Genomic DNA, 17189 nt, shown 5'->3' with positions numbered 1-17189 from the left:
TTGCACAGACCACAATTACTTGTTCAGCACTTGATGTCACCTGATGTTATGTGTGGGATAGGTAAAAGTGTGGGGCCTAAATGAAACTTCTAAGTGCTTTCATTATTCTTCTTTTGCACCCACTGGCATAATTTAAAACACTTAAAATGGTTCTGTCACAGAAAAAGGCACCCAAGAGAAAAAAGTGTTGAATTGCAGTTGGAGGGAAAGAATTGGGAGAGCACTGCAAGTGGACATCTGGTTGTTCCTTTGAAGGCGAATCACATGATGTCAGGTGATCATCAGGTGGGCTGCCCCTTCAGCCTGTGAAAGGTCGGTTGGGGGACCCGAAAACTTTCAAAAAGATGGCATCTCATATCAGGGCTCGCAAGCAAAATTGCTATTTCCTTCTCTCTCTGTCTGTCTCTCTCCCTCCTCTGTTTCTTCATAAAGACTGGAAATTATTTGGACTTAATCTGTGATATCTGTTAGAAGAATTAGCTAATTTTACCTCCATGGTATTCCTATGGGGCATATCTTTGACTTTCTTTCTTTCTTTCTTTCTTTCTAAAAATATTTCTTATTAAAGATCTTCCTGGTTTACAAAAGCACACACATTGTCTCTTTCTTCAGGTTGTGTTTTCTACAGATCAGTTACATCAGTTGCGAAGCATTGGTGTGATATGCAGTATAGGGTTGGGAAGAAAAGAGGGGGGAGGGAGAGAGGGGGTGGTAAAGCTTATGTTCTTTTACTTAGTGTATGTGTGTGGGGATTGTGCAAGCGTCACTTGGGTAGGTTCTCTTTCTATTGACTTGTTGTGTTTTCTTGTGGTGAGAGAGGTTGGGGTGGCCTAGGGTGTGGTTGATTGTCTTTGGTTGGCAGAAGTGAAGTTTGTGCATGGGGGGGGGGGTTGTTGAGTTAAGTTAGCAATATTGAATATCTTTTCAACCTGGCTCTAGGAGGAAAGGACAAGGTGTGTATCAATAAGAACTTTTGCCAGTATGCACTTACTGAACAGAAAGTGTGCAGACAAGAGGGCACCAAACTCATTTAAAAGGTTTTAGTTACCCTTTCTTGAGAAAGAAGTAGCAAACTCACACATGCTACAGTTTAGATTCAGAGTAAGCGCTGTGAGCTAACCCTGGGTCTACAAATGCAAATGAATGATGTGGAAATGATGTGATGGACTGCTGTCATGGTATATAGAATTGTACTGCTGCATACTATTGGTGCAGGGCTCCAGGTTTTTTTTAGTTCTTGTCCATTTAAAAATTAATATAACTTCCCCACAAATACAAACCAGTCGATCAGGGAGAAACGTTTCACAGATTTTTATGCTGATTTTCTTTCAGAAGGGAATTATAAAAACTATGGTTTTCCTACCTGCTGTTAGAAGTGGTGCATTCTATACTGCCACCTCCTTTTTCATAACTATCCTCAATTTTTAGATACAATAGAAGCATTTTTTATTTTATTATTCTCTATATCTTCAGCAAATATTAAGCAATTTTCTTAGCTATTTTTGGAGGGACAGGGTTAGTTGAGAGCAGATTTTCATGTAATTTGACTTTCTATGCCAATCTAAGGATTTTTATAATGTCTGGGCACTGAGGTCTCTTGCTTCTAGGTTCTAATTTATGGTGGTGTTCATTGATTTTGTGTATGTGCAAAACAAATTGCTTCTGGAAATGTATTGATATATGAATATGGATCATATTCAGCTTTCTGGAATGGCAAACCCCATGTGAGAGGTGTATCTTGCCCTTTCAAAATCATCTTTATTTAGTTACTCATTACCTTTCCCTGTATTTGATTCTCTTCCATATTTTGTATAACAGATCTATATACCCCAGTAACTCATTAACTTGTTAAATGATGATTTTAAAAAAGACATTCTGTGTTGGATATTAGAAAGATGGCTGGAAGGTTGTGTTTAGAGAAGGGATGAATCATTTATTATATTTTCTGTCTTCAGGAATTAGTGCTGATACTTGCGTAGCCAAAATCCATGCACTTATTGGAAAAAAGTTATGCACTTTTCATTAAGCGTTTACTTTCTTAAAAGAAGAAAAAGCAATCCCAAACAGGCAATAGACGTATGACTACAGACATTGCAGAAGTAGATGCTATTATAAGAAAATGAGGGGAAAAAGCACAACGAAAGAAACCTGGGGTGAGGGGGACCCACAATAGACTGTGCCATACCATGCTCTGTGCAGTCATGCAGAAGAAAGGAGAGTTGAAAGGAGCAGGAAGAGAACATAGCCCATATAATTGTATATACTTGTTCAAAGACATTAAGAGCATAAGAAGAACCCTGCTGGACTAGGTCAAAGGCCCAAGCAGTTAGTTTAGTTTCCTGTTCTCACAGTGACCACACAGAGATTTCTTTGAGAATCCCATAAGCAGCGCTTGAGTGCACCAGTTTTCCCAAATCTTCAATTCCCAGGTTTGTTCTACCTGCTCCAACAGTGCAAGGAGAACAAAAACATGGCTAGATGCTTTATATTTTTTTAATCCTCCTTTAATGTCATCCCATTTTATTTGAAATAATTTCAATGGAAATGTTACTCCATTTCAATACTGTTGCTTGAAACAAATGGCTCAATGCTAATTAGGAAACAATCATAGTTAAAGTGTAAATGTTGGGGCATTAAAATAGCATGTACAGTAGTGCCATGCATAGCAGATCACTAATTACAAGCCTTTCACTCTTGAGTTGAGCCCAAACCCTTTTAGATTGTAGGCAACTTCTGCCTTTCTAGCACAGCATACTGCTGCTTTACCTAGAGGTAAAGGGACCCCTGACCGTTAAATCCAATTGCAGACAACTCTGGGTTGCAGTGCTCATCTTGCTTTACTGGCCGAGGGAGCTGGCGTTTGTCCACAGACATGTGGTCAGCCTAAGCCGCTTCTGGCGAACCAGTGCATGAAGTGCATGAAAACGCTGTTTACCTTCCCCCTGGAGCAGTACCTATTTATCTCACAGCTGTCCATGGAGGCACAGGTCAAATCTGTGTCCAGGGCAGCTGTTTACCAGCTCCATCTGGTACGTAGGCTGAGACCCTATCTGCCTGCGGACTGTCTCGCCAGAGTGGTGCATGCTCTGGTTATCTCCCGCTTGGACTACGGCAATGCACTCTACGTGGGGCTACCTTTGAAGGTGACTCGGAAACTACAACTAATCCAGAATGCGGCAGCTAGACTGGTGACTGGGAGCGGCCGCCGAGACCATATAACACCGGTCTTGAAAGACCTACATTGGCTCCCAGTATGTTTCCGAGCACAATTCAAAGTGTTGGTGCTGACCTTTAAAGCCCTAAACGGCCTCGGTCCAGTATACCTGAAGGAGCGTCTCCACCCCCATCATTCTGCCCGGACGCTGAGGTCCAGCGCCGAGAGCCTTCTGGCGGTTCCCTCATTGCGAGAAGCAAAGCTACAGGGAACCAGGCAGAGGGCCTTCTCGGTAGTGGCGCCCACCCTGTGGAACGCCCTTCCAGCAGATGTCAAAGCAATAAACAACTACCTGACATTCAGAAGACATCTTAAGGCAGCCCTGTTCAGGGAAGTTTTTAACGTGTGATTTTACTGTATTTTTGGTTTTTATGGAAGCCGCCCAGAGTGGCTGGGGAGGCCCAGCCAGATGGGCGGGGTATAAATAATAAATTATTATTATTATTATTATTATTATTATTATTATTATTATTATTATTATTATCTACTTGCACTTTGATGTGCTTTCGAACTGCTAGGTTGGCAGGAGCTGGGAGTGAGCAATGGGAGCTCACCCCATCGTGGGGATTCGAACCGCTGACTTTCTGAGCAGCAAGCCTGCTGCTTTGCCTAGCAATTGCTTTAATGGCTGAAAAGTTTTAGTTCAACAATGTTTAAGATAAATTATAATTTACTGCATGCAAACAACTGAACATAATTCCATAGTGAACATTACATTTACATTCTTCTGTTAAAGATCTCAAATGAATCTGTTATGATATGTAAAAGAGTAAGACCCTGCAATATTGTCTTTTTTATTGTTGTTCTTATATAAAGAAGTCTCTGTGCAAGAATATTCAGGCATTTACTGTAGGGGAAAGCAGTCGTTTCATCAGAACATCCCACAGGGAATATGGTGCTGCAGTGTGGACAATGGCTTTTATTAATTTGCAAAACAGCTTTGACATAGCTTGGAAAAGAGAATACAGTATTCCAAAATTGTTAAATAGAAGCCTTCTACTTAGAGTTTTAGGGGTTTTTACTGCCCGCCATCTACAGTTTTCCAGACCTCTGAATCCAAGCTACTACAAACAATGTTACGACTCCTGCAAAAAGGATGTTAGTGCTATTAGACTTTTCTTCCTAGCAAGAATCCTAAGCACTTCATTTTTAAAAAAAATCTTTTAAGATAGTCCAAATTAAGTTCAAGATATGTAATAGAATTCTGACCCCAAATTACCTTAACTTAAAGTAATTGCACTGATTCTACAAAAAAGTTCTCTGCAGTATAGTGTAATTCAAAATAAGTGTGGGCTTCCTACTCCCCAGGGTGTATTTTCAAGAGAGCTGATTCACCGGTTCCAATTAAAATGAATGGGCAGAGATGGGCATTTTGTACCTCTGAAAGTTAGGTTACAACTAATATTAATAATGCATGTGAAGCTAATCACATATTAATACAAATTTCTGTATTAAACTGAGCCAGGACACCAGGGGGCTTCTGAAAATGTTTATAGGCCCCATTCTTAATCATTGACTAACCAGTTATACACCTAGAATCGTTCATTAAAATTTTGGGTTTCAAGACTTGACTCAAAGCATTTCTCAATTTAGAGGGTAGCTACCAAACCCTAGGTGTGTAGCTGTGTTTAGTCAGGAATTAAGAATGTGCCCTATGAACATAGTTTTTCAAGGTCCATATAGGCCTTGAAAAATAGAACACACAATTTAGCATAAATAATGCTTTTTAAAAAATGCCATAGGTACTGAAAGAATACCAGCTTACTAAAGGTTGCATATAACAATGTTCAGCACAGTATTACCATAGCAACTGCTCAGGCTGGGGCTAAGGATAGCAACTTCTCAGGTTGTGTCATTGAAACTAGAACTTACTTCTTAACATAATTTATCAAGCCAAAGTTCATTATATTTAAGTGCCACTGATTTCAACAGAAGAGAGTTAAGCTTGTAGTTAGGCTTCCTTTTAGATAAATTAGACTTTAAAATATTTACCTTTGACTAGGTAGTGCCATAAATTTTAAAAGTTTGTTGATTACAATGGGATTTAAAAGCACCTAATTTGTTCTGGCTTGTTGCATCCATATATTTATTTTCTGTACCAAAGGATGAAACACTTGCATCAGTCTTCTTACACTGGAAACATCTTGAAAATCCCATGGGCTGAATGAACTTTGTGTGACTTCTAGTTCAGTCCCATAAGTAGAGAAACTAAGATCACTTTGCCTGATGATATTACACACAGTCAGGCTAGGAACATAATAATACCAGTATAATGAAGAGTAGTCATTGGTAAACAAGTTAGAATCACTCTTCAGAATTAGTCAACTTGTTTTCAGTTCATGTTGATAAATCTCAGTGATTTTGTGAATAAATCCTAAATTCTTAAATACATATGATAACTGATTTAACAACAGATGAAAAAAATTCCCATTTGAAACTTAATAGCAAACACTTAAAAAATATGACAAACATCCTTCATTACCTTTGGGACTCTGGAGACTGTTGTTTGCCAAATATGGGAGGAGGAAAAATAAACTCTAAATGACCTCAATAGAGTTTAAAGTTTTGTTTTGTCAAAACTGGCAGGTGCAGCTTACAGGACCTGTGGAAGTTTGCGCAATGTAAACTGCCAAAAGCTGATGCCATAAAGCTACTTGGGAGGATGGCAGAGGTTGCCATGCAGAGGACATTAATCAGCCGAATCTTTCTCCTCCCACTGCAATAATTAATGATCACAGAATCATAGAATTGTAGAGTTGGAAGTAATTCCCTTCAATGCAGGCATCTTAACTAGATCATGCATTTTCTTGTTGACCTATTTAAATGTGCATAGGTTCTGTCTAAGAATATTTATTGATTCATCACACAATTGCATTTTTTGAGGAAACAGATTTGTTGATTTCAATGTACGTAAATAAGCAAGGCTGAGCATTCAGGGATGCAAATTTTGTGTTTTTGAACTCAAAAGCAAAGCAAAATACTTGAGCTCATCTTTAAAATAGACTACACATTTATTACAGTGGGTCAAAATCACTTGGGAAGCTTCCACAATATGGTGCCTCCCAACTTCTCAAATAGGAAAGGTTTAATCTAAGGTTACCAAACATCCCCGTTTCCCAAGGACAATCCCCAGATTTACAAATCAGTTCCCATACAAAATCCATTGACGTTGAAATGTGTCCCCCTATTCATTGGGGGGTGGGGAATCTGGTAACCTTAGTTTAATCATTATATACACTACTGCCACATACCTGTCTAAAAGTCAGTTCTATTGTAATAATAATAATAATAATAATAATAATAATAATAATAATAGAAGAAACACTTCTCTCTTGACAGCAGGTCATATATGGAGCCTGTTTATATGGTAAGCACATGGTATAGCTGTCGGAATCAAGCCTTGTCAGAGGAATGTGCCACTCTCCAGGCACCCGGCTGGATTTCCTTGTTGACCTCCCCGTCTGCGACTCCCGGCAGGATACAGGCGAGGTCTCTATCGGCGATCCTCCTCAACGTGAGAAGAACACACCACTCCCCCTCCTCCCTGCCTTCCCCAGGGAGGGGAAAGAGACAGACAGAAATGTATTTACATGCCTTTATTTCTGTCTTTTGCAGCAGTACAGAGAAACATGTCTGCACTCTCTTAACACCAACAGCAGAGAGAGATAGACTCCACCCCTGTACTTCCAGTACAGGTCAGATGTCACTCTGAGCTAACATCCGGTGCTCAGTACAGTGAATAGACTGCCCCTTTATTCCCACGGTACAGTCACAAACATCAACATCCTGTTTGGCTTTCCAGCCAGCTGCAGCTGCAGCTCATTGCTGCATTGCTCCTTTTTCGTAACATACTCCCCCAAAAGAATCAATGCGTGTTGCGAGCAAAGCGTGACCCAGAGAAGAAAACAAACAGTTGTTATACCTATAACATTCCCCTGTTATTTCAGTTCCACCCTCGGAACTACCCGCGACTGGTTTCCCCAGTGTACCTCTCTGGTTGTTTGGCTTCCAAGGAATGAGTGCTTCTGCATTACCTTGGCTAGCTACTCTCTGTTGTGTCTTTGTCTCTGACTTAGACACAGCCTCAACCTGTCCTCGGTTGTGTACAACAGCAGCACATGCAACAGCTAAGTTGGCAAACTCTTTTGAATACCTCTTGGGTGGTACACCCTTTGTAACTCTCTCAGACCTACGTATGAGGTGCTGATCCTCTCTGCTCACTGGTTCTGCCTCCGGACTCTTTGGAGAACCAGTTCCAATGGTAAACAGTGGTTCGTCCTCCGCCTGTGAGGGTCTAGCCATTAAGTGAGATTTCCTCTCAATGACTGTGTCAACTGAGCTCCCTGAGCTACTACTGTCATCATCAGTACCACTGTAATCAGTAAAATCATCATCATCCGAATCATCCCCTGTGGGAAACGTGTGAACAATTACTCTCTCCTGTTCAGGAGCACTCTCTAGAAATTTTGTGAGAATCACCCGACCAGATTCAGACAAAATTACTCTGTAGAGACCCTTTTCATATCCCACAAAAATGCCTCTGGCATTCTTAACTCCACCTGGAGCTTCTGTTCTCACATGAGACCCAAAAACCTTGAAATGGGCAACAGAAGGTTTTATATGGAACAGTTTCTCAAAAGGAGAACTTCCCAACTCTTTTGAAACCTTTCTCAACCACGTATAACAATACGACATTAGCGACTCCGCCCAGTACTCATGTGGCAGATGTGAACTAAGCAATTGCGCTTTCATCCCCTTTTGCAATTCTTTGTTCACCCTTACACAGACACCCCTGTTCCACGCTTCCGCTGAAACAGCAACCTTGTGCCTTATCCCTTTCTTCTGCAGGAACTCCTGAAAATCCTGTAAAAGAAAAATTGGCTTCTCATCTGTGAAAAGACAATCAATGTTAGCATCATGCACATTTTTAACCTTGTCACAAAACTCTTTAAACCTTTCTAAGGCTTCTTGTGGTTTCTCTAACACATAAATCCAGACAAAATTTGAGAAACAATCCACACAGACAAGGTAAAATCTTGCATTGCCTCTAGATGGTGCTAGAGGACCAATCACATCAGCATACACCCGCTGAAATGCCTTGTCGACCCTTGTGGTCACCTGCCTGGCGTCCTTCTTGGTCACACCTGCAAGAGAGATAACGTTAGAATCCGAAGAATTACATTTCATGTAATCACTTTGATCAAAAGTCAACAAATACAGTCCATCTTTCTCTCTGGCAGAAAGATACAACTCTCCATCATTGAAGATCTTGCAGCTTTGAGCATCATAGGACAGTTTCAGTCCTTTCTTTGCAATCTGCGAAACACTCAGCAGATTGAACTTCAACTCAGGAACCAAGTACACATTGTTTATAGTCAAGTTCAGACTTTCAAGATACACAGTCCCAAATCCAGTCGCTTCCAGCTCCTGACCGTTGGCTTGCTTCATAGCGAAGCTTTGCTTCTTAAACGTTGAAAACAGTTCTCTGTGTGGGGACATGTGAACCGTGGCTCCAGTGTCCAGAACAAAAGAGTTCCCCACTTCTGGTGTGGCTTTTAGCAACATCAAAGCCATCGCAGGTTTCACCTGCGACTTGGTATTTCTTTTGCCTGACGCCTCAGGCTTTGCAGAGCCCCCCTTGGCTCCTTTTTGCTGACGTGGCTTCTTACAATTCCACTGAAGATGCCCAGTCTGTCCACAATTGTAACATCGGACAACGTTCAAAGCTACAGCGTGCTCTCCAGTAGCAACATCATTGGGAGAATTGGAACTCCGTTCCTCCCTCCCCCTGTCAGCAACATCCATTGCAGCTTGTACAGGAACAGCAACAGCAACAGTTCCTTCACTCCCCCATCTGGGGTCAAAGCTCTCCTCAGCTTTCAATGAGCTCTTAGGAACTTGACCAGCATCATCTTGGCTCACCCCTTCTGGGGTAGTCATCCATCCAGACCATGATGAATAACTGTCTCTAGGCAGGGGAGATGGATAAGGCAGGCCTCCCCCCTTCTTGGCATCCATTTTGAATCCAAGCCTCAGCTCTCACTCTCAAGCCTGCTAAAATCCAATAGCTGGCTGTTTACGCTCTTGGCACCTGGCAGCTAAACGCTGGCTGCTATGGAAAGTCCCCTCCAAGAGCTCGTGAGATTGTAGCCAAAACAATCCGTTGTTTTTTTTCCAAACGCAGCTCCCATGAACCACAGAATAAATCAATCTGCGTTCACACTTTTAGCCCGAAATTCAGCATACCTTGGGGCTCCGTTGCTTGGCAGTCACCTCGTCTCGATGCCGAGGCGTCTGTTCAGCGTCCAGCTGCATGCAGACGTTATCTCCTTTCCTTTGGTGCAGAGGATGACAAACGATCCATCAACCTCTTATTGCAGATGTCCATGGATCTAAAAACCACCGGCTGTGCTACCAGATGTCGGAATCAAGCCTTGTCAGAGGAATGTGCCACTCTCCAGGCACCCGGCTAGATTTCCTTGTTGACCTCCCCGTCTGCGACTCTCGGCAGGATACAGGCGAGGTCTCTATCGGCGATCCTCCTCAACCTGAGAAGACCACTCCCCCTCCTCCCTGCCTTCCCCAGGGAGGGGAAAGAGACAGACAGAAATGTATTTACATGCCTTTATTTCTGTCTTTTGCAGCAGTACGGAGAAACATGTCTGCACTCTCTTAACACCAACAGCAGAGAGAGATAGACTCCACCCCTGTACTTCCAGTACAGGTCAGATGTCACTCTGAGCTAACATCCGGTGCTCAGTACAGTGAATACACTGCCCCTTTATTCCCACGGTACAGTCACAAACATCAACATCCTGTTTGGGTATAGAGTTACTTCAATGGAGAAACATTTCCACTGGGAAGGGGAATTTTGAGAATGGGTTCTAGGAGTAGGAGTGATTCATATTTCTAGCTTTTAGAAATAGAGAAACATATTATTACACATCTGCACATTTCAGATAATATTTGAATTGACTGTTGTTGGATATCACTTAGTAACAATCAATAGCATATTATGGAAATGGAATTTACTATCTTACATTTTGTTTTTAATGGCTTAAGAACATAATTATTGTAGAATATGTCTGCAGGATACCAGTGGTACCTTGCAGTGGTAGCTTGGTTGTCAAATGGCTTGGCTCCCAAATGCCGCAAACCCGGATGTGAGTGTTCTGGTTTCCGAACATTATTCGGAAGGCAAACGTCTGACACGGCTTCTGTGGCTTCCGATTGAGTGCCTTGGTTTTCAAATGGTTCTGGGAGTCAAATGGACTCCCGAAATGGAGTAAGTTTGACAACTAAGGTACCACAGTAATTAAATAAATATGGAGAAATAGAAAATAGCAAAAGGATAATTAACTTCTGATATAGTGCACAAGCAACGTGAGAACTATAATGTGTAAATTGAGATACTAAGGGTACTGTATAACAATACTTCCCTTTTCTCTCCTCTCCCCACACCTCTAAAAAATCTACTCTAGGATCCCCCAATGCTTCAGCAGATCTTGAAGGGTGCATAGGGGACTGCAGGGTAGAGGAGGAGGAAGTGCTGTTGTATGTCACTCAAGTTTACATGTCACTCAAGCTGACTGTTTGAGGGGCTTAAAGAAGTGGCGTAAGTGTTACCCCAGAAGCAGATATGAATGCACACTGGTGGGATGTCTAAACCAGCTAGAAGTTCCCTAACACGCCTCTTTACAGATCCACTGCAGTTATTGTTCCACCAGCAGAGAGGAGAAACATGTGCGGTGTAATATGTTCCTCCATTGTTGTCAAGAGGTAGGAAGGGCCGTTCACCTCCCCGCTCTGACCACAGTAAACCAGCAGGGGGATGGATGTGATAGATACTCCACAAGTGAATAACCATGGGCTGCACAAGAATAAATGTGAGTTAGAAATGATTTTGTCCTGCCTTTCAAGCAGTAGCTTCATCACATCATCTTAGTACTTCCTGTCGTGTCTTTACAGCTTTATATCTGGTCATGACATAAAACTCTTTTGGACACTGATATCCCTTCAGAATATTTTCATTTTAATTAAATGTCATACTTCAAATAACTGATGAGAGAACATTCCATGAACCGGTAATAGAGTTTGCTTAACTACCTCATAAGCACAGATTGCTCAACTAATCACTAAGGAAATACTTTTCGATTCTAATCTGCATTAGGGATTTATTTATTTTTAATTCTCTCAAACCGTATTTACATAAAGCCTTGCCAGAAATGATGCTTCTGGCTGGGCTGGGGAAAGAGGGCATATGGTATTTTTTTGTTTTCTATTTTATAATTATTAAATAACCATATGTAGAACATGTGTTTATCTTCTTTCCTTTATTCTGTTACTACTAGAGTTGTGCCTACATTTATAAGTGTAGTTTAGAATTTTTAATACCAGTGCCTTCAAATTCTATTCCTCCTCATGTTGTTTAAGTTGAGGAGCAATCTGTGCCAACTGAATATTAGTGTATTCAGCAATCCTTGGAAATTCAGTCTTCTTCAAATTTTGCAGTGTGGTTCTCCAGCCAACTCATGGAAGGTGATGAAAAGGAAGAGAGATGGGCTGAAGCTAACATATTCATCTCAACGTTTTCCTCCTTATGGAAGAACTTACTCCATTTCCATAATGCCTCAATAGGTTTTCTGCTGTGCTGTGAGGTCTGTCCGTGTAGCATCACAATACTACAGGTTGCACCCAATGCAAGCAAATATTGCAGTCTCTTGTGCCATGTCCCATTCTGCTCTGAAGTGTCCCCAACCCTCATAAATATATTTTTGGTAGCACAGGGGGTTCCTCTGGGTAGGGAAGGGGAACATCAACATCACTAGGGTGCCCTTCTTGCTTGACTGCATCCCATTAAAAACAATGAATGATTTCAATGCGAAGCATAATTAATCAGAGATAACTTTTTAACCACTACAAAAATGCAGTCATTAATCTAGCCTATTAATCAGCTAAACATTGCAGCTAGGCCCATTGCTATTGATCTATTATTATTATTATTATTATTATTATTATCCCACCATCAGGCTGGGTTTCCCCAACCACTCTGGCTGGCTTACAGAACATATAAAAACATAGTAAATGTCAAACATTAAAAACTTCCCGATTCAGGACTGCCTTCAGATGTCTTCTATAAATTCCACACGGAGGCTGCCACTGCTGAGAAGGCCCTCTGCCTGGTTCCCTGTAACTTCACTTCTTGAAGTAGGGGAACCACCAGAAGACCCCCGAAAGAGGACAATTTCTACTTTCTGCATGCAGTTTGGAACTTTTTAGAAGCCAGCATCACTAATTTAGTCAGAATTCTGTTTTCTTGTTTTAATTGTATGTCGCTCAGAACCATGGTCTTCTGTCCCCTTTCAGTAAACATGATATTTTGTTTCATTGGCAATGAGTGATTTAACATATTCTGATGAGTTTTAAGCTTTTATGGTAGATAGCAGGGCACAAATGGGATTTTTATTTTTATTTTTCACTAACCTTTGGAAGCACTCTCTGTCTCTCTGTCACGGTCCTAGTAACTTCCAGGGTTCCTCACACATACAATCAAGTAAAGAAAAAAATAGAGATGTAGCTGCACACTAAACATTAATATTTAGTCTGTTTGATAGCTGAGAGGAAAGCTGTAGCTTGTTGACTGCAAGCAGACTGGGCACAGAATCATTTTGTAAGCAACTGTTATGATAGTTCTGCTAACGGGAAGGCTGAGTAGTAAGCAAGATGGATTTCTTTAAACAGAATATGACCCCTTTTACAAATGACAAGTCTTTTAAAGTGTTATGAAAATTTTGTAACTTGTCGGGGGGACGGATCTACATTGCAGCTGAGAACCAATGTTAACTAACATTAATAGTAAATGGGGTGTTTTTCTGATTCCATTAAGAAACCTTCAAGAGAACTGCTTTTGGTTAGAGAAATATGGATATGCCCCACCGTTTCTTGACCTTTCTTGATTTTTTATTCACCCTAGTCTGCTAACATTGGCTTGTAGTAAACACATCCCAATGGCAAAATTCAATGCATTTCAGGGTCATTTATTTTTTTGTTTTGCCACAGGTGGTTTTGTTGTTGTTGTTTTGTTTCCAGAAGGAAAATAGCAAGTGGCAACTGGTTGTTATTTGGGGACATTGTGCAGGTAACAATCTGTGACAATGTCACTCAAGGACTACCATGTAGGTCTACTTATGTGTGAATTATTTAGACACCATTGAGTTCATCTACCATAGTCTGGATTTACCTAAATGTATTTAAAAATTAATAGATGGTGTGATGCATTTAGAATAATGTGATTGTCTCTTTTAAAAAATCTTATTAACTGTTCCCCCCCCCTTTTTTTATACATGACTATGTCTGCCCCTAATATTTGGCTCCTGCTTCTAAATATTAGTCCGTGGCGCTTGTTACTTAGAAGTATTCCAAGAGGTAGGGTGTAAGGCTCTTTCAGAGAGGAATCTAATTTGTAGGGACATGATTCCATTTATGGTTTTAATTTGTGGAAGTTTTTCTCTTTGTAGACATATGGAAAATTCTGCTTCAATAATAATAATTATTTTATTTTATTTTGCAGCACTTTTACAAGTGTCAATTTCCCTCAGCAAGGTAGAAGTCAGTGTGGGTGTATCCAAGTTCTTCACATGCACAGGTATGTATATTTGCTTAATTTCAACTTGACTTCTATCCCTCTTCACATGTGACTAGTGCGTACACCAATTGGAAGGAAGCAGCTAAGCATCGGGATGGTTAAGGAAGAGTAACAAAGTTGTTCATTGCAACAATCACTGACTAGTGATTGGCCTGATGGGAATGTGAGTATTTGAGGCTTGGAATCTAAGATTGGAGAATATGGGGCAAGGCAATATCTTACATAGATATCAGTGAAAGAAGAAGCTATGAGCTGATGAAAGGAAGGAAGTGGTTGAGCAAGGAAATTTCAAATATTTATGGCCCTCTTGCCTTGTCATAAGACACTTCCTGGAACCAGATGTGTGCTGGAGTTTTATGAGGAAGGGTGCAGTTTCAACCTAATATTTTGTGATTTTTTTTGACATTATTTTTTGATGCATCAACTTGGATTCTTAATGTTGTGTGCACTTTATATTTCATTGTATTATTTTAGATATATAGTTACATACCAATATAGGTACTCTCTGGTCTACAGGAAGCCTGGTCCTGCAGAGCTTTTATGAAAGCAAAAAAAAAAAAAAAAATATTTGCAGGCATTAGAAAGCAGCTACTCCACTTGAGAATAATGTCTGACATTATTTTGATTTGATTGATTGGAAAATGGTCCCTGATCTTTGCACGAACTGTATAAATTACGTATTCTCCAACTCTATCCCTCCCCCCAATAGCATTGAACTGTGTGGAATGTGCTTTACTTGAATTGTGTTTTCTCATCATTCAGTGCCATGTGGTGATCACAGGCACCTGGTGAAACGGTCCCTTATATGCAAACTTTCAGAAGGGAAGATTGCTCTCTATGGGTCTGGAGTCACTAGTCTAAGGAGCAAAAGGGGAGGGTGAGAACTTGGCTGCCTCAGGTAGAACAGCATATAGCGCTCCCTTCAAGTCAAATGGGATACTTGAAGCAAAAAAAAAAAAAAAATTGCACAAGGACTTCCTTCCCTTCTTGGCAGTAAAATAAAATAGAAATTTTGTATCTTTTAAAGTATTGTTTTGCAGCACTTTTTGTTGTGAATTTTTCTCAGTTTTATTGTTTTATCTTTTTGTAAACTGGTCATATAGACAGACAGACAGACAGATAAATAGATGATAGATAGATGATAGATAGATAGATAGATAGATAGATAGATAGATAGATAATAGATAGATATTGATATATATTGATATATATTATGTGTGCCGGGGTGGTTGCTCAAGAGCAAACAGACAAGACTCCCCGTTGGTCTTTTCGAGGCTTTATTATCTGTCCCAAATGTTCACAATGCTGATTGACTCAATTCTATGTGTGCTCTGTCACTAGCAGAATCTGGGAGTAGGTGGTCCTTAAACTTTCCCCAGCAGATTGTCTTTTGACCCCCATCCTACACCTCCCCTCTCTGTGCAAAAACCCACTGTGCAAAGAGGGCGTGGGCAGAGGGGGACCTGCCTCCCCCCCGCTTTGTTCATGCTCAGTGCTGTAGCTCTCCCTTGCATCCTCCGAGCCCTGTACCCCTTGCCCACTGGAGGCATGGCTTCCCTTCTCCATGGAGGAAGTGCTGATTCTCACGATCTTTGGAGGCTCCCTGTAACCTAACTGCCCTTCCACTTCTTGCCTCTGAGCTGATGGCAGTTCCCTGACTATATATATATATATATATGCTTTCGTAGATTTTCACGGGTACAGGAATGCAGGTTTTGGTGTCCTCGGGTGTCTTCCCGTGTAAAAGTTGGGGTGTCTAGGCGACGTTTCGACGAGGTCTCACTCGTCATCTTCAGGCTGGTGCTTTCGGCTTCTTGTTACTGGAACAGAGCGGGATCTCAATGTTTGAGTTCCTATAAATACTGTAGAGGGGGTGTGGTGTCTAGCCTCCAATGTTCTGGGCAGAGAGGAAGTTCCCAGGCTAGTGTGCCTTTTCTTCTAATCAACTAATCCACACCTAATGACCCACCTAAGTGGTACTCAGGATATCACTCAAGAAATCACTCAAGGTATCTCTCAAGTAATTAAGGAACAAAAGAAGAAAAGGCACACTAGCCTGGGAACTTCCTCTCTGCCCAGAACATTGGAGGCTAGACACCACACCCCCTCTACAGTATTTATAGGAACTCAAACATTGAGATCCCGCTCTGTTCCAGTAACAAGAAGCCGAAAGCACCAGCCTGAAGATGACGAGTGAGACCTCGTCGAAACGTCGCCTAGACACCCCAACTTTTACACGGGAAGACACCCGAGGACACCAAAACCTGCATATATATATATATATATATATATATATATATTTAAGCGGTATGTAAATTTTATGATGATGACAATGATGATGATGATAAATTAAAAAACTAATAATTTGCTTCTCTTTCATGGCCCCAAAAATAATGCAGGCACCACCTCTAAATAATGGTAGAGCCAGCCCTGAGTAGGAATTGAGCTTTTCATATTGAAGCAGCCAGTTTTCAGAGGGTACAAACTAATGCAATTAAGTGAGAAAAGAACTGAGCTGGTCAGAAACATTAGTGGCACTGGGCATGACCTCTTTTCACTTCTGAAAAGATAGCAAGAATAGAGTTGCTTTCTATTTTACTGGATGTGCTCCTCAGCTTTTCATAGTAACCCTTTGTATGGAAATTTAGAGGGGAATCTTTTCCTGGTATTTAGATCACTGAGTAGAAAACTCTACCTGTTCTGCAAATGCATTACAAAGCCTTAAAAATGTATAATGAACTGAAACATTGAGAAATGTTCTGACACTAATTATTCAGTGGCTACTGAATAAATTAAACTATCTGAACAATGTGGGGTTTCATTTAATGAGTACAAGTATTGGTGGAATTTCCTTCTAAGTCTTAACTCTGAAAATCACATTTCCACTGCATTTATGCTTCAGAATCTCTGCAATGTGCTTCCAAGTGAGATATGAAAGGAGTTGATTTTACTGTCATATCATAGCCAGGAGACAATGAGATATCCCATTAGAATTTAAGGATACATTATTAGGTCTATAAAGCATGGGGTCGCTACCTTCTAACTTTGAAATGATATTAGGACAGGAGAAGTACAAAGTTCATTCCATGTAATTATTTTTATGGCTACTCATTCCGACCAATTGAATTTTGAGTTAATGGCAGATAATTAAAGATTATTACAAACAGAAGTAATACAAACAAAACCTAGCTAATCAAATGTCAACCACTAATGAATAATTTGTTCCTGAAAACTCTACATTTCAGTTGTTTTATTCAAATAAAAGATAGAATGGTTTGTTTTTTTTATTTTGTTGTTTTTAGAGTTTGTTTTTACAAGCAGCTTAAAAAT

At 40.6% G+C, this 17189-nt stretch overlaps 1 protein-coding gene across 3 annotated transcripts in view; it reads left to right on the top strand.

Moving 5' to 3' along the window:
- The window catches only part of NCAM2 (neural cell adhesion molecule 2), a 201140-nt gene that overhangs the window by 87830 nt on the left and 96121 nt on the right, over positions 1–17189 (top strand). For all 3 annotated transcript variants that reach the window (XR_014563577.1, XM_083736450.1, XM_083736451.1), the window contains exon 2: positions 13785–13859. Coding sequence is in view for 2 of the 3 variants with exons in the window: in XM_083736450.1 (XP_083592576.1) it covers positions 13785–13859 (75 nt within the window). In the remaining variant the exon portion in view is untranslated. The remainder of the gene's footprint in view (positions 1–13784; positions 13860–17189) is intronic.

Source organism: Podarcis gaigeae (genome assembly GCF_964106915.1).
Source record: "Podarcis gaigeae genome assembly, chromosome: 4".
NCBI classification, from domain to species: Eukaryota; Metazoa; Chordata; class Lepidosauria; order Squamata; family Lacertidae; genus Podarcis; species Podarcis gaigeae.
The sequence above is the reverse complement of the archived record's forward strand: the minus strand, read 5'-3'. Positions and strand labels throughout refer to the sequence as shown.